The 23243-nt window shown below is 41.9% G+C and overlaps 1 protein-coding gene across 2 annotated transcripts in view; it reads right to left on the reverse strand.

Moving 5' to 3' along the window:
* The window catches only part of SF3B1 (splicing factor 3b subunit 1), a 290537-nt gene that overhangs the window by 120440 nt on the left and 146854 nt on the right, over positions 1-23243 (reverse strand). For both annotated transcript variants that reach the window (XM_056536403.1, XM_056536402.1), the window contains exons 12-13: positions 20579-20758; positions 7469-7555 (exon numbers count right to left, since the gene is read on the reverse strand). In XM_056536403.1, the coding sequence (XP_056392378.1) occupies positions 7469-7555; positions 20579-20758 (267 nt within the window). The remainder of the gene's footprint in view (positions 1-7468; positions 7556-20578; positions 20759-23243) is intronic.

The following is a 23243-nucleotide window of genomic DNA, read 5'->3' on the forward strand; positions in this document are numbered from 1 at the left end:
AAATCTGTCAGACACTTGTGGGGCGTAAATGCTCACTGTACCCCTTATTACATTCCGTGAGGGGTGTCGTTTCCAAAATGGGATCACATGTGGGTATTTATTTTTTTTGGGTTTATATGTCAGAACCGCTGTAAAATCAGCCACCCCTGTGCAAATCACCAATTTAGGCCTCAAATGTACATAGTGCGCTCTCACTCCTGAGCCTTGTTGTGCGCCCGCAGAGCATTTTACGCCAGCATGTTAGTGTAAAAATTTTTTTTTTTTTTTACACTAACAGGCTGGTGTAGACCCCAACTTTTCCTTTTCATAAGGGGTAAAAAGAGAACAAGCCCCCCAAAATTTGTAGTGAAATTTCTCCCGAGTACAGCGATACCCCATATGTGTCCCTAAACTGTTTCCTTGAAATACGACAGGGCTCCAAAGTGAGAGAGCGCCATGCGCATTTGAGGACTAAATTAGGGATTGCATAGGGGTGGACATTGGGAATCACTGGCGTAGAATACCCCTAACAGGGTGCCTCCAGCTGTTGCTAAACTCCCAACATGCCTGGACAGTTAGTGGCTGTCCGGAAATGCTGGGAGTTGTTGTTTTGCAACAGCTGGAGGCTCCGTTTTGGAAACACTGCCGTACAATACGTTTTTCATTTTTATTGGGGGAGGGGGACAGTGTAAGGGGTGTATATGTAGTGTTTTACTCTTTATTAGGTGTTAGTGTAGTGTTTTTAGAGTACATTTGCACTGGCGGGTTACGGTGAGTTTCCCGCTAGGAATTTGCGCTGTGGCGAAAAATTTGCCGCAGCTCATACTTGAAGCAGGAAACTTGCTGTAAACCCGCCCGTGTGAATGTACCCTGTACGTTCTCATGGGGGGGAACCTCCAGCTGTTTCAAAACTACAACTCCCAGCATGCCCGGTCTTGTCAGTACATGCTGGGAGTTGTAGTTTTGCAACAGCTGGAGGCACACTGGTTGGAAAATACTGAGTTAGGTTCTGTTACCTAACTCAGTATTTTCCAACCAGTGTGCCTCCAGCTGTTGCAAAACTACAATTCCCAGCATGACTGATCACAGAAGGGCATGCTGGGAGATGTAGTTATGCAACAGCTGGAGGTACGCAACTACAACTCCCAGCATGCCGAGACAGCCGTTTTCTGTGTGGGCATGCTGGAATTTGTAGTTTTGCAACATCTGGAGTGCTACAATTTAGAGACCACTGAACAGTGATCTCCAAACTGTGGACCTCCAGATGTTGCAAAACTACAACTCCCAGCATGCCCAGACAGCAAACAGCTGTGTGGGCATGCTAGGAGTTGTAGTTTTGCATGATCTAGAGGGTAGTATAGAGATCACTGTGCAGTGGTCTCTAAACTGCAGACCTCCAGCTGTTGCAAAACTACAAATTCCAGCATGCCCACACAGCAAAAAGCTTTGCTGATTGGCGGTGAATTGTACACCGCCGATCACCATTTATAACCGGGTCATGACCCGAATCTCCGAAGATCGCTTGCGTGATTTTGCAAGCGATCGCCGACATGCGGGGGTCCCGGGACCCCCCTAGGCGTTTGCAACGCATGCCTGCTGAACGATTACAGCAGACATGCTGTTCCGATCTCTGCAGAGACCGGAGAAATACCTGGACGTTCAGGAACGTCCTTGGTCCTTAAAGCCCAGGGTGTGGGGACGTTCCAGTACGTCCTTGGTCCTTAAGGGGTTAAATCAATGAACTGCAGTGGCTTTTGTGGTGCCAGAGACCGCCGCCACCCACTTCTCACCACCTACCTGTCCGGGGGTCCTCCTGAGTCTTATCACGGACACAACCACCACTGTCACTTTAAGCATTAATAACTCTGGGATGCTTTAACTTATTTGATTCCGTGATTGTTTTATCGTGACATATTCTACTTTATGTTAGTGGTAAACTTTCGTCGATACTTGTATCATTAAAAAATTTGAAAATTTTGCATTTTTCGAACTTTGAAACTCACTGCTTGTAAGGAAAATAGACAAAACAACTAAATTATATACTGATTCATAAATACAATGGGGGACATGTATAATTTCCAGTGTATAATAGAAGTTTTTTACCCCTCTGCCTGTTGTCTAAATTTGGCACAGCTGCGTTAAATTTATCATTCTTGCGCAGCTACTTTCTTGAATTGCGTTTAAATTTAGAATTCTCCTCAGAGCATAAATTTACACCGCAGCTCTATTTAGTAGGAGCTTTGTCTGCAGCGTATATGCACCTAAACAGTAAGTGTGTCCTCGTTATTAGTTTTAGAATTTTTTTCTTCATTATGTAGAGTTTTAATCTCACAATAATACCACTTTTTGCACCCAATTATAACACATCAATTATACCAATGTCCTTATTCTTCATTTAACATCTGTGACACCCCTGTGCAAATCACCTCAAATGTACATGGCGCACTCTACCTTATTGTGCGCCCGCAGAGCACTTTGCGCCCACATATGTGGTATCTCCGTACTCTGGCTAAATTGTGTCCCAAAAAATGGGGATCTTTTTCCCCATTTACCTCTTGTGAAAATGTAAAGTATGCAGCAACACCAGCATGTCAGTGTAAATAATTTTATTTTTATACACTAACCTACTGGTGTAGACTCCAACTGTTCCTTTTCATAATGGGTAAAATGAGAAAAAGCCCCCCAAAATCTGTAAGGCAATTTCTCCCGAGTACGGCGATACCCCATATGTGACCCTAAAATGTTGCCTTGAAATACGACAGGTCTCCAAAGTGAGAGCGCCATGCGCATTTGAGGCCTAAATTAGGCTTTTGCATAGGGGTGGACATAGGGGTATTCTATGCCAGTGTTTCCCAAACAGAGCGCCTCCAGCTGTTACAAAACTCCCAACATGCCTGGATAGTCAATGGCTGTCCAACAATACTGGGAGTTGTGGTTTTGCAACAGCTGGAGGCTCCATTTTGGAAACAGTGCCGTACCAGACGTTCATATTTATTGGGGAGGGGGGCTGTGTAGCGGTATGTGTATATATAGTGTTTTTTACTTATTTTATTTAAGTGTAGTGTAGTGTTTTTAGGGTACAGTCACACGGGTGGGGGTTCACAGCGAGTTTGCTGCATCTCAATCTTGCAGCACTCCCTGTAAACCTCCGCCAATGTGAGTGTACCCTGTCCATTCACATTGGGGGGGGGGGGGGGAAACATCCAGCTGTTGCAAAACTACAACTCCGAGCATGCCCTTTGACTGTCCGTGCATGCTGGCAGTTGTAGTTATGCAACAGCTGAAGGCACACTGGTTGCAAAACACTTGAAAGTTTTCTACTTTACTTAGTGTTTCCAAACCAGTATGCCTCCAGCTGTTGCACAACTTCAATTCCCAGCATGCATGGTCTGTCAGTGCATGCTGGGCGTTATAGTTTGGAGGCACAGCTGGAGGCACACGGGTTGGGAAAAAAAATTATGAAACGAACAATGTTTCCCAACTAGTGTGCCTCCAGCTGTTGCAAAACTATAATTCCCAGCATGGCCAGACATGCTGGAAGTTTTATTTCGGCAATATCTGAAGGGTCAGATGTTGATGAACTACAAATCCCAGCATGCTTGGGCAGTCTGGGAGTTGTAGTTTTGCAACAGCTGGAGGTCCACAGTTTGTAGACCACTGTATAATGGTCTCCAATCTGTGCTCTTCCAGATGTTACAGAACTACAACTCCCAGCATGCCTCGACAGAGTGGGCATGCTGAGATTTGTAATTTTGGAACATCTGGAAGAGCACAGATTGGAGACCATTATACAGTGGTCTCCAAACTGTGGCCCTCCAGATGTTGCAAAACTACAACTCCCAGCATGCCCAGAAAGCCAAAGGCTGTCTGGGCATGCTGGGAGTTGCAGTTTTGAAACTTCCAGAGGCAGCAGTGAGATCGCTTTACAGCGATCTCACTGCTGCCAATGAAGATGCCGCCCTGCTGCCGGAAACTCACCGCCGGGATGCACCCCCGCCGGGACCGCCTGGAGGACGCCGCTCGCGCCGGGACCGCTCGGGACACCGCATGGCCGGGTAAGTGATGCCTGGGGACGGGTAAGGGACACTTAGCAGAGCGGTGTGTGTCCCGATCCCCGTTATCCGGACTCACACACCGAACTGCTAAGTATTCTCATAGCGAAACGCTGCTATCAGCTAGTCAGATTTGACTAGCTTATAGCAGCGATTGCTGGGGGGGGGGGATGAAACCCCCCGTGGTCACATGGTAAGATGGCTGGCTATCAGTGATATCCACCATCTTACCAGGCGCTGGGGAAAAGTATAACGGAAAGCAGTAAATTGTAAAAATAAAAGGAGAATGATCTACAGTGTTAAGTGGATTACAAAGCTATTTTAATGTGACGGATCTTGTTCAATGATGAGTAAGATATCAAACATTTCCTATGTAAATGTATTAAATTGTTGGATCATAAAACAACAATACCAATATACAAGTGATCTAATGAATAACTGAACTGTAAACAAATATTCTATATGCAAATTATTTTAAAAGTGCTTTGGAATAACCAAGGAGTAAAAAGCAATATAAAGCAAACCAAATGAGGAATTGAGAGTTAAAACATTCTGGTGGTTCCTTAGTAGAACTTTCCTTCAGAAATAGAAAGGATCGCTACGTGCAGTTAAAGTTGGCTTATATTTGCTGGGAAAAAGACGCACTTGCGTCAAAATTTTTGGTGCAAAGGAAAAGTACGCAGGTAATAAATCCATGTGTACTATATATGCAGCTCCAAGGTACCCTGATTCAGCCACATCTGGACGACATGCTCTACCAAAACGTGCGCAAAAAAAAAAAGCGCAAAAAATGGCTTGCGCAAAATTTTGCGCAAAAAAATACACACAAAACAGGGGTAAAATCTTTGATACATGTCCCCCAATATGTCTACTTTATGTTTACATCATAAAGTTGACATGTTTTAACTTTATGAACCCATTAGAGGACTTCAAAATGTAGTAGCAATTTTCCAAATATTCACGAAAAATTTTAAATCTGAATTTTTCAGGGGCCAGTTAAGTTTGAAGTGGATTTGATGGGCCTTTCTGTAAGAAATCCCCAATAAATGACCCCATTATAGAAACTGCACCCTTCAAAGTATTAAAAATGGTATTCAGAATGTTTGTTAACCCTTTAGGTGTTTCACAGGAATAGCAGCAAAATGGAGGCGAAAATTCGAAATCTTCATTTTTTTACAATAACCTGTTCTTGTAGACCCATATTTTGTATTTTTAAAAAAGGGCAAAAGGAGAAAAATCCCAAAATTTGTAACCTAATTTCTCTCGAGTAAGGAAATACCTTATATGTGGATGTAAGGTGCTCTGTGGGTGCAGTAGAGGGCTCAGAAGGGAAGGAGCGACAAGAAGATTTTGCAGAGCAAATTTAGCTGACATGGTTTTTGGGGGCATATCGCTTTTAGGAAGCCCAATGGTGACAGAACAGCAAAAAGCACCAACATGGCACACTATTTGGGAAACTACACCCCTCAAGGAACGTGACAAGGGAACCCTAACACCCCACAGGTGATTGACGAATTTTCACAGAAGTTGGACGTGAAAAGAAAAATTTAAAAATTTTCACTAAAATTCTGGTGTTACCCCAAATTTTTCATTTTTACAAGGGGTACTGGAAGAAATTGTGTTACAAATTTTTGGGGGTCTTTTTCTCCCGAGTATGGAAATATCCCATGTGTGGATGTAAAGTTCTCTGCAGGCAAACTACAATGCTCAGAAGAGAAGGAGCGCCACTGGGCTTTTGGGAGATTATTATGTTGGAATGGAAGTCGGGGGCCATGTGAGTTTACAAAACCTCCATGTTACCAGAACAGTGGACCCCCCACGTGACACCATTTTGAATGTAATAAGGGGTGCAGTGAGCATTTACACCCCACTGGCGCTTGACTGATCTTTGGAAGAGTGGAATGTGCAAATGACAGTCAGACATCTGTGGGGTATAAATGCTCACTGCACCTTATGTTACATTCTGTGAGGGGTGTAGTTTTCAAAATGTAGTCGTGTGTGAGTGTTTGTGAGTGTGTGTGTGTGGGGGGGGGGGTGTTCACTGTTCTGGCACTATGGGGGCTTTGTAAACGCACATGGCCTTCAATTCCTGCCCAATAGCGCTCCTTCTCTTCTGAGCACTGTAGTTCTCCGCCAGAGCATTTTACCTCCACATATGGGGTATGTTCTTAATCAGATGAAATGGGGTCACAAAATTTGTGGGTCTTTTTTCTTATTACCGCATTTTAGTGAAAAAAAAAAAATCTTGTTTTTCATTTTCATCTCCAACTTTAATGAAAATTTGTCAAACACCTGTGGGGTTTTAAGGCTCACTATACCCCTTGTTATGTTCTGTGAGGGGTGAAGTTTCCAAAATGGGATCACGTGGTTTTTTTTTTGCATTTATGTCAGAACTGCTGTAACCACCATCCACCCCTGTGCAAATCACTAGTTTAGGCCTCAAATGTACATTGCGCACTCACTCCTGAGCCCTGTTGTGCGCCCGTAGAGCATTTTACGTCCACATATGGTTTTTTTTCTTCCTTTTACCTCTTATGGCAACAAAGTATGGAGCAACACCAGCATGTTATAGTGTAAAAAAATTTATAAACAACTAACATGCTTGTGTAGACCCCAACTTTACCTTTTCATAAGGGGTAAAAGGAGAAAAAGCACCCCAAAATTTGTTGCGCAAATTAAAGAATGAGGGGAATGAAAGTGAAACTAAAGTGATCTTTACTGTGGCAACCACTAGGAAGGCCAAACTGCAACTCCCAGCATGCCTAGACTGCCCAGGCATGCTGGGAGTTGTAGTTCTGTAACATCTGTCCCTTAAGATTTAGCAATTTTCATGAAATTGCTGCTCTAGTTTGAAGCCCTCTAATTTTTTTAAAAAGCTAAAATATGTACATTTTATGATGCCAACATAAAGTGGACATATTTGTGAATATAAATAAAATTTCTTTGGAATATCCATTATCCTTTCAAGTAGAGAGCTTCAAAGTTAGAAAAATGCTATATTTTCTAAATTTTCATGAAATTTTGGAATTTTTCACCAAAAAAGGATGCAAGTAACGCCAAAAATTTACCAACAAAATAAAGTGGAATATGTCACGAAAAAACAGTCTCAGAATCAGAATATTCGGTAAAAGCGTTTTCGACTTATTAATTCGTAAAGCGACAGTGGTCAGAATTGCAAAAAAGGGCTCAGTCCTTAAGGTGAAAAAGGGCTGCGTCCTTAAGGGGTTATGTATTCCGCCCAGGTACAAGGAAGAATACCTTCTACCCAGATTTTGAACAATCCCCCCCAAAGCGTATTACTGCTGGTTTACCAAGACTAAACAATCCAAAAATACTTTACCTAAGACGACAACTGGCAAACTCTAGGTATTCAGCTTTTAACGAATGTATGCATTTTTACTGTACAAACAGACTTGATAAAACGCAACATAATTTACCTTGGCCAAGTTGGATATTATTTCTCTTCCTTCAACTCTAGCATAATAGTCTTCATCAATGAGCAATGGTTCAATAACCACAAGAATCTGGAAATAAAAAAATATATTTAATGAATTTATCCATTTATTGTAGCAGCAAAAAAGGCATGAGAACAACATCGAACCTGATTGAGTGGAGCCGATCCTTTATCATGGTAGCCCGAGCATGTACGTAAAATGTATTTATTTTTTCTGGCATGTGATCAGACAAAAAATAAATACATTCAATTCTGGCTTTTGGTATCTTTCATATACGCCAATTACAGTGCGGGATCAATAACATTTTAATAGTACGAAACATTACACACACTGTTACCAAAACTTTATCTGGGAAAACATGTGTGATTTGAATTTTTACTATGGAAGGAATTTACTAGCTGGTTCACTAGCATTAAACCCAATATACAGGGTTATAACATGGGTGAAATTGACTGAAATGATGAATCCCTTACACTGAACTCTGGTCCAGTGCCAGAGTTATAGCCCCTGTTGCTAAATGGTAATGCAGTCCTTTGCGCATTGGAAGCAGGAGATGGCTCCAATAAGAGCTCCCACCTTTAGGCTATATTCAAACGGCAGAAATCCTGCATGCAGATTCTGCATCAAATGAAAGCCCAATAAACCTCAAATGGGATTCCGCACTCCCGTTCACATTTCAGAAATTCGTTTTTCGAATTTCAGAATGCCGATTCCGCAAGGATTCAGCCAGAAACCACCCAAATGAAATTGGTGCAGATGTGTGGAAATTCTGCCATGTGAATATAGCCTTAGACTTTTACTTTCACATCCTAATGATGTGAGAGTCTATGAACACATGACCGCTTTTCTAGAGAAGCAGAGCAGTCATGTGGTCATAGGCTCTCACATTAGATGCTACAACATCTAAACTTTCACATCCTAAAGGGTTAATGCCGGGAATCATCGTGATAGATGATGTCCGGCATTAGACACGAGTTTAGGACAAGTGCATTAGGACCACTCTGCTATGACGCATGCTCAGCTTCTGATGAGCGTGCATTATATTAAAACTTCGCCCTGTGTCCTTAAGGTGTTAAGCACTCCACCCATTTTGGCCTTAAAGAGTACCTGTCATGATCTTGTTAAGTTTTATAATCCTCCCAGTTCACTGCTCCCATCATGATAAACCACCCCCTGGTTTTATTTTTATTTTTTTAGTTCGGTACCTAGATATGTATTTTCTCTGTATTTTCTGTTCAATCTCTGTCAAATTCACAGTCTGGGAAGGGGAGTTACTCAGCAGAGATGGGGGGATGAAATAGCAAAAATTTGTTTTACTGACAGTGCTCATTTAAGGACACAGTAAATTTTTCAAATCTAACCAGTGTCACTTTATGCATTAACCCTTCAAAATAATATGTGCAGGAAAACGTCAGGGCTCAGAGGGGAAGTGGCAACATTGGGCTTTTGGAGAGAGTATTTGATCTGGAATAGAAATCGGCAGACATGTTGCACTTACAAATGGTTCCCGGACAGTGGAAACCCCCCACATGTGACACCATTTTGAAAACTACACCCCTCAAGAAATTTAACAAGTGTTAAAGTGAGCATTTAGACACCACAGGTGTTTGTGTATATTTTTGAAACATTGGGCCATGAAAATGAAAAATGTAATTTACTTAATCACGACCCACTGTTCCAAATATCTATCAGACACCAGTGAGGTCTAAATGCTCACTGCACTACCTATTACATTCTTTGAGGGGTGTAGTTTTTTAGCCTTTAAGTCTGAACCTCTACAACGATCAGCCACCTGTGCACATCACCAATTTAGGCTTCAAATGCACATGGTGCTCTCTCACTCCTCAGCCTCCTCTGCCGCAGAGCACTTTTTGTCCACATACAGGGTATTTCTGTAATTTGGAGAAATGGTTTTACTTTTTGGGGGGGCTTTACGCCTTTTACCTCTTGTGAAAAAGAATATGAGATTTTTTATTTTTATATACCAACATGGAGGTGTGGCCCCAAGTTTTTCATTTTCACAAAAGGTAAAAGGAGAAAAAACTCCTAAAAAGTAACTTTCTCCCAGGAATCACTGGCTCCTAATCATCCAGAACATTGGTCCAGACTGGGTCACATATAAGGAGGGCAGGAGAATTGTATGGGTGAAAAGGTCCACAGTATGGAAGGCCTCTACTGGCATTGCCCTGTGGTGCCACCTTCTAGGGGGCTCATCGCAAAGTAAGATATGTGATATTATATATATTTTTTGTTTTTATTTTAGGTAAAACAGAGTTGAATTTGAATGGAGGAGGAACATCTCATCAGTTTGATTATCATGAACCCAATGTAATTTGATACTATGATCATATTATTTCTGTATCCAATGGAGAATTGCCATTCTATTTGATTGTAGATAAATACATTTTTTTTTTTTTATTTCCAACTATGAAGCAGTTGTGTATAAAAAAAGGTATAAAAAAGGTATACATCTTTTAGAGGGATACATTTTTATTATAATTTTTTTTTTTTTTTTCATTAACTATCCTATATTTTAAGTGGACATATAAGTAACATGTGACCAAGTATTATCGAAATATCTCCAGCGATTTGGAAGTTATGCAGTAACATATATTTCCCATAGCCTTGTATAGGACTTTAAACATAAAACCCGCCCCTGGCAAATGGGGGTAAGTAAGGGTTAAATCACCTAGCCTATGTTTGTTGTTGACATAAGTAACATGTGTGCCAAGTTTCATGTTAGTATCTTTAGCAGTTTGGAAGTTTTTGTGGAACATACACACGTTGAGTTTTATATATATAGATATATAAAACTCAACGTGTGTGTGTGTGTGTGTGTGTGTGTGTGTGTGTGTGTGTATATATATGTATGTATGTGTATGGTCCAGCATCACGTCCAAACGGCTAAAGATATTAACATGAAATTTGGCACACGTTACTTATGTCAACAACAAACATAGGATAGGTAATTTAACCCTTACTCACCCCCATTTGCCAGGGGCGGAGCTTATGTTTAAAGTCTTATACAAGTAAATGGGAAATAAATGTTACTGCATAACTTCCAAACGGCTGGAGATATTTCGATAATACTTGGTCACATGTTACTCATATGTCCACTTAAAATATAGGATAGTTAATTTCAGGGCTGTGGAGTCGGACGAAATTTTGGGTACCTGGAGTCGGAGTCTGCAAACAATGCACCGACTCCTAAATTTAGATTGGAATAAAAAAAAAAGCAAGTTTAAATGTCCCAATTCACAAAAAGTTATAATTAATGACTTCTCTACTGTAAGAATAAAGACCAATGCATGCAGGGCCTCACGTAATCGCAAAACGAACACGTTAAGTGACCGTGAAGAAGCATGCTTTTCATGTGCTTCACTATATGGCACGCAACGCACAATTAGGAGCGGCAATACTTATACTTTCCATAGTGCTGTGTTCTGCTGTAACAGGGAACCCATGGGTAACCTAGCTTCTCACTGATAAGGGATTGAGTAAATATGTTTTTTATACAGGACACTTGTATAAGTGAAGGGAATGGAGGGTCAATAGTTCAAGACTAAAGCTGTAAACCATTGGAAAAACAGCTGCCATTAAGCTAATGCTATAAAAACTTGTAAACTCGATTGTTAGCTTAAAGGGGTACTCCGCACCTAGACATCTTATCCCCTATCCAAAGGATAGGGGATAGGATGTCAGATCTGCTGGGGACCCCCGGGATTGCCGCTGCGGTACCGCGCTATCATTACTGCACAGCGCGAGTCCGCTCTGTGCGTAATGACGGCCGATACATGGGCTGGAGCATCGTTACGTAATGGCTCTGCCCATCGTGAGGTCACGGCCAGCCCCCTCAATACAAGTCTATGGGAGGGGGCATGGCGGTCATCATGCCCCCTGCCATAGACTTACATTAAGGGGGCGGGGCGTGATGTAACGAGGGGCAGAGCTATGACGTTACACTGCTCCGTCCCCTGTATCGCTCTGTATCCGTCCCCCGAACTCGCTCTGTGTAGTAATCGAAGTGCGGTGCCGCAGCTGCGATCCCGGGGGTCCCCAGCAGGGGGACTCAGGCGATCTGACATCTTATCCCCTATCCTTTGGGTAGGGGATAAGATGTCTAGGGGCGGAGTACCCCTTTAAAACTTTAAACATGACTATGGGATTCTACTAGGGAAATCATGTTTTATAATAAATGCCCCTTCCTTGATCCTCCCACTGCCCTATCTTCAGCAGCAGATCAGCACACAAACTGTTCAATACAGTAGACTGTTGGTTTCCCAGCCAGTAGTCCTGTGGTAATGACAGGTAGGTTGCCTTTCTTTCCTTCAAGGAATGTATAAAATACATTCGCATAATAATACAGAGGAGTCTGAGTCGGGGAGTCGGAACATTTATCTACCGACTCCACAGCTCTGGTTAATTTAACCCTTAACTACCCCCATTTGTGAGGGTCAGGGTTTTTGTGTAAAGTCCCATGCAAATCAATGGGAAATGTATCTTCCCCCATAACTTCCGTACGGCTGTAGATATTTCAATACCTGGAATACATTACAGGACGGGATAGGAGGTCGGGATAGGAGGTCGGGATAGGAGGTCGGGATAGGAGGTCGGGATATAAGGATGGAATAGGAGGCCAGGATGGGAGGTTCGAGATTGGAGGCCGGGATGGGATATGACAATAGGATATGAAGTCAAAAGCTTCCTCCTTTGTTTATTTTCCTCCCCAACAAGGATTAGGAAGGAAAAACCGGGCAATGCCGGGTATTCAGCTAGTATATAGATATAGATAGATTTGGTTCTCTCTTGTTTCTGATACATATTTCTTGACAATTTTGTCTTAACACAAGAAAAAAAAAAGGGGGGACCCGCCCAGTTTTATACATTGCTGCTGAAATAGCGGGCGCGCTCCATCATTGGGCTATGGTGGCCAGAGCCTCTGGACAAGGGTCTAGCGAGCCAACTCTTGAGATTCTTCCTTTGACTGGTGTCAGGGGATACATTGATAGTGTGCCCCGGGCACTGGTCCCATGGCACCAGGAGTAGATATTCGGGAATTTATACATGGGTCCCCCATATCTTGAGAGACCCAAGGTCAGTAGATGACCATGTAGTTACCCATGACCAAGTGAGTCTATATTATGACTATTTTTACTTTATTCTTTTATGCTATTTTTTCATCTTTATTTTTATTCATTTTTTAATATTAAATTTTTCAAAAAAATTGTTTTTATTATTTATTTATATTTACTTATTTATATTTTTTTGTCTTTTTATCTTTTCAGTTTTATTTTATTTTTTGTTTTATAAATTTTTCTTTATATTTTTTTCGGATTCTTGTATGACTGAGATGTACTAAGTTTTGCCCATATAGGTCCAACATTCTTGCATCTTGACACTTTTTTTTTTATATATTTGTATATTATTACACAGAATTATATTCACTATATGTCATGTAGTCACACACGTAGACTAAATACAAATGATATGGCATATCTCCTTGTATACAATACATGATAGACAATGCTTTGACCGAGTATCGTGGAGAGAGTGCAGGTTGGCCTCGCTCATCTCCATGACGACGGCCATGTGATACAGAACAACCCAGTGACGTGGAACACGGAGAGTCAGCTGACATCCCCACAGACCCCGTCACAGTTCTCTGCATCTGCGCAGTAGAGATTCCCCCACGCTTGCCGGTGCCATTACACATTACAACAGGTGAGCGTTCCTCCTTCTCCGCGTCAGTGTTAATGATTTATGTTTGCCGCACATGGGTATGATTATGTATTATGACATACATGTGTGTGCAATTAACTATGTTTGTATAATATCAAATGTATCTTTCAAGTTTTTTTCAATGATTTTAATGCACAAGTAAGCACTTTACATTCACTAATGTCTTACATTTATAATATGGTTCACTAAATATGCACTTTTTGTAAACTTTTTTGCTAATTGACACTGATTATTTAACAATGATTGGAATGTTCACTTGGGTATATTTTACCCATTAATGTGTGTTTGTATGAGCTTGAGAAAGGATCCTGTGCGATCTGAAACTTTGCTATGGCTTTGATATGAAGTGAATAAACCTTTTTGCACTTTGGATTATCTCATGGAGTGCTGCACCATTTCTTTGGAGATATAGGGGGAGATTTATCAAAACCTGTGCAGAGTCAAAGTTGCCCAGTTGCCCATAGCAACCAATCAGCTTGCTTCTTACATTCTTAACAAGGCCTGTGAAAAATGAAAGAAGCGATCTGATTGGTTGCTATGGGCAACTTTGACTCTGCCCAGGTTTTTATTAATCTCCCCCATAGAGATAGATAATATATATATATGCGCAAAAGCGGTACAGATAAAAATTACATCTCATGGTTGCAAAAAACAAATCCTAACATAGCTCCGTAGGTGGAAAACTAAAATTTCCTTTTTAAAGATTTAAGGATTTCAATTTATTTTTTACTTGAAATATTGTGAAGTATTGTGAACACTGAAAAAATGATCGTCCTACAAAATTGCACAATTCCTTTTTTTTTCCATTTTTGCCTTACATATATTTTTTTCTGGCTTCATAATACATATGATCAAATAAAGTTATGAGTCTTAAAATGTGAGGAGCCAAAAAAATAAATAAAATGTAAGAGGAAAAAATAGCAGGGTCATGAAGGGCATAAAAAAAAACATTGTCTAGAAATACGATTTTGGTCATTATATATATCAAAAGAATTCATAAAAAGCGATCAAAGTTGTACCACAACAAAAATGGTATCAATAAAAACTACAGATCACAGTGCAAAAAGAGCTCTCATACATCCTTGTATCCGAATAAAATAAAGTTAGAGGTCAGAAGAGAATAATTTAAAGCATACAAATTTTTGTACAAAAAGTTATATATTTTATATATATATATATATATATATATATATATATATATATATATATATATATATATATATGCATATGAAGCTTGAGAAAGGCTGCAATCGGGCAGCTGAAACGTCGCTTCTGATGTCAGGTCAATAAATTATTTTTTCACTGTACTTTTTGGAGTGCCGCAGCATTTCTATTGTGGTGTGTGTATATGTATGTATGTATGTATGTATGTATGTATATATGTATATATGTATATATATATGTATATATGTATATATATATATATATATTTATATTTTTTTTTTTTTTTTTTTCTTTTCTTTTTCAAAGTAGTAAAATAAAGTAAAACCTATATAAAAATCGGGTATCTTTTTAATCATATGGACTAAACAAAAAGGTAGTGTCATTTTTACCGAAAAGTAGAACTGAAGTCTCTAAAATTTACAAAATGGCTTTATTAATTTTGTCCCACAAATTTATTTTTTGTTTTGCAGAAGATTTTGCATGATTTTTTCATTACAAAGTACAATTGGTGACACAAACAATATGCCCTCATATAGGTCTGTAGGTAGAAAACTTTTAAGTGTTGTGATTATTAGAAGGTAAAGAAGAAAAACGAAAGTGAAAAAATTAAAAAACTGTGGGTATTTCTTTAGGAACAAGATTCCTCAATTGCCATCTTGTTTACTTCTTTGCATTTAGTAGTACTGCTTTAGATCTGTTTATTCTTGCAATTTTAGACTCCATACATTTTTGAGTTTTCCTTTTTTCCTCCTTTTAAAATCCATAAATCTTTTTCCACCTACAGACACATATGAGGGCTTACTTTGTGCACAACCAAATTTACTTTGTAATGACATTTTTCACTTTACCATAAAATGTACCGCGAAACCAAAAATGTATTATTTGAGGGAAGAAATGTATAAGAAAACTTTAATTTAGCAACTTTATTTTACGCAATGCACTAAATGGTAAAAACAATAAGTTATCTTAATTCAGTCAATGTAGAACGATACCCAATTTATATAATTTTTCTATTATTGTACTATTAAAAAAAGCTAACTTTTTTCAACAAAATCGATATGCATAAAATTGTTTTCTGACTCCTATAACTTTTATTTTTCCGTATACAGGAATGTATGAGGGCTATTTTTTTGCTCCATGATCTGTACTTTATCGGTATTGTTTCGATGGGACCTTTTGATCGCTTTTAACCCCTTAAGGACCAAGCATTTTTCTGTTTTAACACTTTCGTTTTTTCCTCCTTACCTTTTAAAAATCATAACCCTTTCAATTTTGCACCTAAAAATCCATATGAGGGCTTATTTTTTGCGCCACCAATTCTACTTTGGAGTGACATCAGTCATTTTACACAAACATTTATGACTAAACGGAAAAAAAAATCATTGTGCGACAAAATTGAAGAAAAAACACCATTTTGTAAATTTGGGGGGCTTCTGTTTCTAGGCAGTACATTTTTCGGTAAAAATGACACTATCTTTATTCTGTAGGTCCATACGATTAAAATGATACCCTACTTCTATAGGTTTGATTTCGTTGTACTTCTGGAAAAAATGATAACTACATGCAGGAAAATTTATACTTTTAAAATTGTCCTTTTCTGACCCCTATAACTTTTTTATTTTTCCACGTACAGGGTGGTTTGAGGGCTAATTTTTTGCGTCGTGATCTGAAGTTTTAATCGGTACCAATTTTTTTTTTGATTGGACTTCTTGTTCGCTTTTTATTCCTTTTTTTAGGGTATGAAAAGTGACCAAAAATACGCTATTTTGGACTTTGGAATTTTTTTGCGTGTACGCCATTGACCGTGCGGTTTAATTAATGATATATTTTTATAGTTCAGACATTTACGCACGCGGCGATACCACATTTGTTTATTTTTATTATGGTTACATATTTTTTATATGGAATTTGGGAAAAGGGGGGTGATTTAAACTTTTAATAAGGAAGGGTGTGTGTGTTTTTAAACTTTTTATTTTTTATATTTTTTTTTTTTTTTTTTTTAACACTTTTAGTCCCCTTAGGGGACTTTTAGGAGGAATCATTAGATTCCTCATACAGATCATTGTGGTTTCATAAAACCACAATGATCTGCGTGCTCTGCGCTCGATTGATAAATCCTGGCCCTGCCAGGCTTTATCATTCAGAGCACCGGAGACGCCGCAGCAGGAGAGGTAAGCCCTCAGGCTACCTCAGTAGTGGATCGCTCCCCCGCGATCGCGCTGCGGGGGGGCGATACACCCCACTGGACCACCAGGGACTGTATACAGGCACCTTTAGACACCGCTGTCAACTTTGACAGTGGCGATCTAAAGGGTTAATAGCCGGCCGCGGCGATCGCCGCATGTCGACTATTAACGCCAGCCCCCAGCTACAGGAATCCGCTGGGGGCTGGCCGGTATGACGTGGGCTCGAGTCGGGAGCCCGCGTCATACCCCGGTAACGGCCATTGGACGAGTATAGACGTCCATGGTCGTTATCGGGTTAATTCATTTTTTTTCTGATTGATTAAAGATCAGTATTTTTGGAGTTTGGCATTTTTTTTTACGTTTAAAACATAATGTTAATAATCCTGTGCGCTAAATTTTGAAAAGGAAAATTGTCACCCTGATCACCCACCCTAAACCCAATACACAGGGTTATAGTGTGGTTGACCAGGAGTGCAAAGAGGTTTCACTTACCAAATTCTGACCAGTGGCTCCTGTGATGTTGCCGAAAGAAATTCCAGCACTCAAATCTGTTAATTGAACCAGTTGCCTGGCCCCTTCAACAGTCTGCCTCTATTAACATTCAAATTCTGCGCTGCGCTTTGAGGAAGGAGCGCAAATGCAGTTCATTTACAGATAGCTCTCACGTCCTAGTGACATGAGTCACATGTCATGTGAGCCCTGCACTCAGTCACTAGGAAGCGAGAGTTGCCTGTAAATTAACTGCGCTTGCACTCCTGCCTTGCAGAATTTGACTATGCTAATAGAGGCAGATTGTTTAAGGAAGCAGAAAGCAGGGGGGCGGGCAGGCAGCCGGCCGGGCCCCACCTCATGCGCGCAATTAACCAAATTGAGCATGGGATTTTCTTCTGGCGATTTTCTGGGATTTTCTTCTGACAGCAGCCACTAGATGGAATTTGGTAAGTGAAACCTCTTTGCATTCCTGGTCACCCACATTATAACCCTGTGTATTGGGTTTAGTGTGAGTGATCAGGGTGACTGTTTTCCTTTAATAGTTGTATAATTGCGCATACAGAAATACCAAATATGTAAATTTTTCTAATTTCTTTTAAAAAGGGAAAATAAGGACGATTTCATTTTTTATTAGTGGGGCGGTTTATATAATTTTCGATTTTTTAATCCCATTTATATGCATTTACTGTACAACGCTATGCCTAAGGCATAGCATCACACAGTGAGATTGGTGATCCACTTATATAGCCTGGTTAAGCCTTGCAACCTCATTGGATCGGTGGCAGAAGGCAGGTAAGAGGACCCGCCTCTGTCACTTTAGCTCACTGAATCACTACGATAACATCTCAGGGGGTTAGGTGAGCTTCACTGAGCTACTGGCAAGTTTCACTTTCATTTTAGACGCCGTGATCAATGCTGCGGGATCGCCACTGTGTAATTATAAGTGAGTGTCTAGCTCTGAAGCGCAGCTCCTTCGCTCACTTGAAAGGGGTACTCCGCCCCTGGCATCTTATCCCCTATCCAAAGGATAGGGGATAAGATGTTAAATCGCCGCAGTACCGCTGCTGGGGACCCCGGGGATCGCCGCTGCGGCACCCCGCTATTATATACTGCGCAGAGCGATAGGGGATAAGATGTCTAGGGGCGGAGTACCCCTTTAAAGCAACTTAAGTCATAAGGGCATACAGGTAAGGACTGGGCCAAATTTATGGGCAGAGGTTTCATTTTTTTTTTTCTCAACATTTAAAACTCTCCACTTACAGACCCAAATGAGGGTCTAGTTTTTCATGCCACAACCTGTACTGTGTAAGGACATGACTCATTCCACCACCAATTTACAGGTAAATGAAAAAAATATATACTGTATATACTCTAGTATAAGCCGACCAGAATATAAGCCAAGGCCCCTAATTTCACCCCAAAAACCCAGGAAAAGTTATTGACTCGATATAAGCCTAGGGTGGGAAATACATCGACCCCCCCCGCCCCCCCGTCATCATCCTCCGATTCATTAACCGCCCCCCCCCCCCCCCTCCCCCACGTCATCATCAACGCCTGTCAATCCCTCAGCGGTCTTCAAACCTCCAGATGTTGCAAAACTACAACTCCCAGCATGTTTTGAAACATCTGGAGGTCCGCAGGTTGAAGACCACTGCGGCCTACGTCATCATCCAGACCCCCCCCCCCCCCCCCTTTAGTTTTCTACTCACCTCCCCTCGGTGGGAAGGAAGGGTGAGCTGGTCCAGGCCACCTATGCTGCAGGGACCGTCCGGTGGGGAGGGTTAGTCGTTCCGGGCTGTCTATTTTCACCGGGAGGCCCTCTTCTCCGCTCCCGGCTCCGGACAAGTGATGTTGCCTTGACGACGATGCACAGGGATGTCCGTGCGCGGCAGCCATGCTTTGGGTTCCGGAGGAAGGGGCCTAAGCATATTAATTTTCTTCAACTTCATGTCCTAGTCATGTGGAGTCACAGGACCCCTGAGCGCAGCGCTCTGTATGCAGAGCGCATGCACTCAAGTTTTTATCCAGCTCTTTTTATCCTGCTGACTTGGAAGCTGTACGTCGAGAGAGCTGATATGCGCAGCATAACTGCGAATGCGCCAGTCCCTTGCTACACCCGACTTCCTGGTAGTCAGGCGCAATAAGAGGGTTAATTTTTTGCACAGTGATCTGTAGTTTTTATTTGATACCATTTTAGTTTTTTATTGCTTTTTATTAACTTTTTTAATGGTATATGAAGTGAACAAAAATAAACAATCCTTGAACTTTGGTATTTTTTTTACGTTTACGCCATTGATCGTGCAGTTTAATAAGAGTTATATTTTAAATAGTTTGGCCATTTACAAGCGGGATAATAACACATACATTTATGTTTATTTTTGTTTACATCATTTTACTTAAAAAATGGGGTTGATTTGAACTTGTATTACGGAGTGGGCTATTGCATGAAATCCATAGAACACCACAGAGCAGTGTTATCGGTGCACCATTGATACAGCCTGCCATGGCTGACCTAGAAACACCTATCGAACTGTGAGAAGGCAGGCAATGGCCCTTCCTGCCCCCCCTCCAAACTGATCGTGACCCCGCGATTTCACCACGACTGTCCTGATCAGCTACCGGCATTTTATTTTCTGCAATCAACCTTGAAATCTGGTATTAACCCTTTAGACACCTCCATCAGCCTCATTGGCGATGTCTGGCATTAGCCACAAGTCCCAGTTGCTACTAAGCTGGTATGAAGAGAGCTCAGCTCCGGAGCTCGCTTCATAAACCTGCCGTGCCCCTGTAGAGGATAAAAAGGTTTATTTGGCAAAGGGTTAAACAAAGGCGCAGAATGCTCTGTTGAGTACCCAGTTATATATTCAAGTGTTGTAAAATGCCACCCTGCACTGTTACTGCACATCACAACTTTAGAAAGCACACCTGGAAGTCAAGGCAAGAGTGGCCATCTTTTTCATACAGAGCGCTATAGCTGTGCTTGTGCAATAGCTGAACGTTACTATGCACGCATGAGATTACACATCAAAAGATGTGACTGCGAGTACTCCGCCTACTCTCTGCCTAGCTCAGTGAGCAGGGGGAGCGACCGCGATGTCTTTAGTACACTGCACATGCACGTGGTGACTCGCAGGTCCCTGTGTGTCTGCTTGTAGCAGCGGATTGTTTAACGAGCAGGCACAGCAGGAAGAACACTCTAGGGTAGGTCATCTGCGGATCAGTTATGTGCAACTCTACCTTAATCCTGATAAAAATCCTGAATGGGCTAAAAGGACAGAGCCCATACAAGCTATGGTCTCAACTGTCTGGTGTGAACCTTAAGCATTGCTTACAATTGTCAGTAGGATTTTTAAAGTTATTGTCATGTAAATTTGAAGTTCCAAGCTACCCACAAAACCTTAGAATGGAAAGGGGCCGCTTTGGGAAAACATTTGCTCTGTTTTTCTAGTCCTAGATAACAAATCTTTAGGTCCCATAAATAATCTAACACAAAATAGGCAGGTTTACATACCTTATGCACATATGGTCGAACCAAGTCATCCAGCTTGTATAAAATTCTGTCAATAACTTTCACTAACAAATGTCGTTCTTGGTCTTCAAGAGTAGGAGACATCAGTAAAGGTAATATTTGATTAAATAGTGGCCCAGCTCCAAATTCGCGTGCTTTATCTGTAATTTGTCGCAAAGCTGCCTGTTTTAAAAATAAATATAAGAAAAAAGTTATTAAAAGAAAGTCTCACCTAGAAAAAAAAAAAATCTGTAATTCTGCAATAAAATAAAACAAACTCACCTGCCCTCACTCCACTCCTCTGCCGTCATCATCTTCTTGGTCCAGCCATGGTCAGCGCTTCACAAAGCAACTCAGAAAATAGTCGCATTGATGTCCCGTCTCAGCGGTGATAAGCTGAGCAGCAGCGTGATGCACTGAGCTACAGCGTATCACGCTGCCATTCAGCGGCAGAGGCGGGACATCACTGCGGCTAGCTATTTGCTGAGGGGCTTTGTGACGCCCTGATCATGGCTGGACCAGGAAAAAGACAGCAGCAGAGAAGCAGAGCAAGATACTGGAGGAGCAAAGGCAGTTAAGTCATGCTCGTTTTATTTTATTGCAGCCAAGGCATTAATGGAAATTTTTTTCTAGTAGAGACTTTAAAAATTTTATAAATCAATGCAACATTTAGAAGTCATTCACTACAGAATCTCCGCCAGGGTGGAACCTTCATCTGTAGTGGGCGCCGTCAAAACAAGCAGGCAGTAGGACCACTCAAATGTGGCGTCTCAATAGATTGCAATGCTTTTAGGACAGATCACCATGAAAGAATGAACTTCCCTTCTTAATCTTGCACCTTACTAAACTCAGCAGTGGCCACCAAACCATGTGAGTGGGAGACTGCAGCATTTACAGAGGATAGTATTTTTAAGGCACACAGGCAACCAATACAAACTACTACTATATCAAATTTTTTTGGGGGGGTGGGGGGGCTTTATGTAGTCTGGAGGCAAATGGACTTATTCTGGAGCCAACTGTGGGGGTCTGAAGTCACTTGGGGGGTCTGGAGGCAATTGTGAGGGGGGAAGCTGGAGGCTGCAATTGTGGGGGTCTGGAGCCAGATCGAAATTGTGGGGGTTAAAGGACATCTGCAGCGCTCATACATTTAAAAAAAAAAATAGCTCTTTCAAAGCCCTTTCCAACGATACCTCATTTGTCAAATTTGGCCCAGCCATTCTCTTGTAATTGCCACCTGTAGCAGTAAGCAGCCATGTCATAAAGACTACATTTCCCATGACTCCGTGCGCCAGCTTCCTGTTAGCTGCTGCTCTCCCTCCTCCCCTTCGCTCTCCGAAAGTTTTCTGAAGCTAGAGCGGGGAGGAGCGAGGGCAGAGGCCGAGATCACACGTCTGCAGGACATAATTAAGCCATGCCCCTTGGGTTCAGAAATCTCACTTTACACCCCCCGCTTTACACACAAGAAGCAGGGAGAGAGCGAGGATGTATACAGCTCTGTACACAGCTCCATACACAGCTCCATCCCCCGCACAAAGCTCGGTACACAGCTCCCATCCCCCGTACATAGCTCCATCCCCTCCCCCTGCTCTGTCTCCCCAGGACCTCATCTACCACGGGGAGGCTGCAAGTTTGCACGGGGAAAACACAGAGCGGGGGAGGGGAGAGAGGACGTCCGTGCAGAGCTCCATAATAATTTAGAATTGAGAGAATGGAGTTGTAGTTCACCAACACCTCTATTGTATCTCAGTAGTCTCCTGCGAGTTGTAGTTCACCAACACCTCTATTGTATCTTAGTAGTCTCCTGGGAGTTGTATTTCACCAACACCTATATTGTATCTCAGTAGTCTTCCTGGGAGTTGTAGTTCACCAACACCTCTATTGTATCTCAGTAGCCTCCTGGGAGTTGTAGTTCACCAACACCTCTATTGTATCTCAGTAGTCTCCTGGGGGTTGTAGTCCATACACCAGTGTTTCCCAACCAGGGTGCCTCCAGATGTTGCAAAACTACTACTCCCAGCATTCCCTTGTTGGGAAACACTGGCATACACACACATAACAGGGACTACAACTCCCAGCATGTGTCATTCAGGAGTCCCCCCCCCCCCCCCCCACACACACATAAAAATCACCCCCAGTATGATATTTATTCCCCTGCAGTCTATGTCTCCTTCACACACACACACACACACACACACAGAGAAATCCTCAGCCCCGTAAAGTGAAGTCTGTCCTCCTCACACATTATTATGGAGGTGAAGGAGCTATGCACGGACGTCCTCTCCCGCTCTGTGTTTTCCCCATGCAAACTTGCAGCCTCCCCGTGGTAGATGAGGTCCTGGGGAGACAGAGCAGGGGGAGGGGATGGAGCTATGTACGGGGGATGGGAGCTGTGTACCGAGCTTTGTGCGGGGGATGGAGCTGTGTATGGAGCTGTGTACAGAGCTGTATACGTCCTCGCTCTCCCCCTGCTTCTTGTGTAATGTAAGAGCAGGTGGTGTGAAGTGAGATTTCCGAACCCAAGGGGCGTGGCTTATGTCCTGCAGACGTGCGATCTCGGCCTCTGCCCTCGCTCTAGCTTCGGAAAACTTCGCAGGGGGAGTGAAGCAATCCCCCTGGCGCATTAGGAGCATTTGTGACGTAGCGTCGACCAAGATGGCGGCTCCATAGA

Source organism: Hyla sarda, chromosome 8 (genome assembly GCF_029499605.1).
Source record: "Hyla sarda isolate aHylSar1 chromosome 8, aHylSar1.hap1, whole genome shotgun sequence".
Lineage (NCBI taxonomy): Eukaryota > Metazoa > Chordata > Amphibia > Anura > Hylidae > Hyla > Hyla sarda.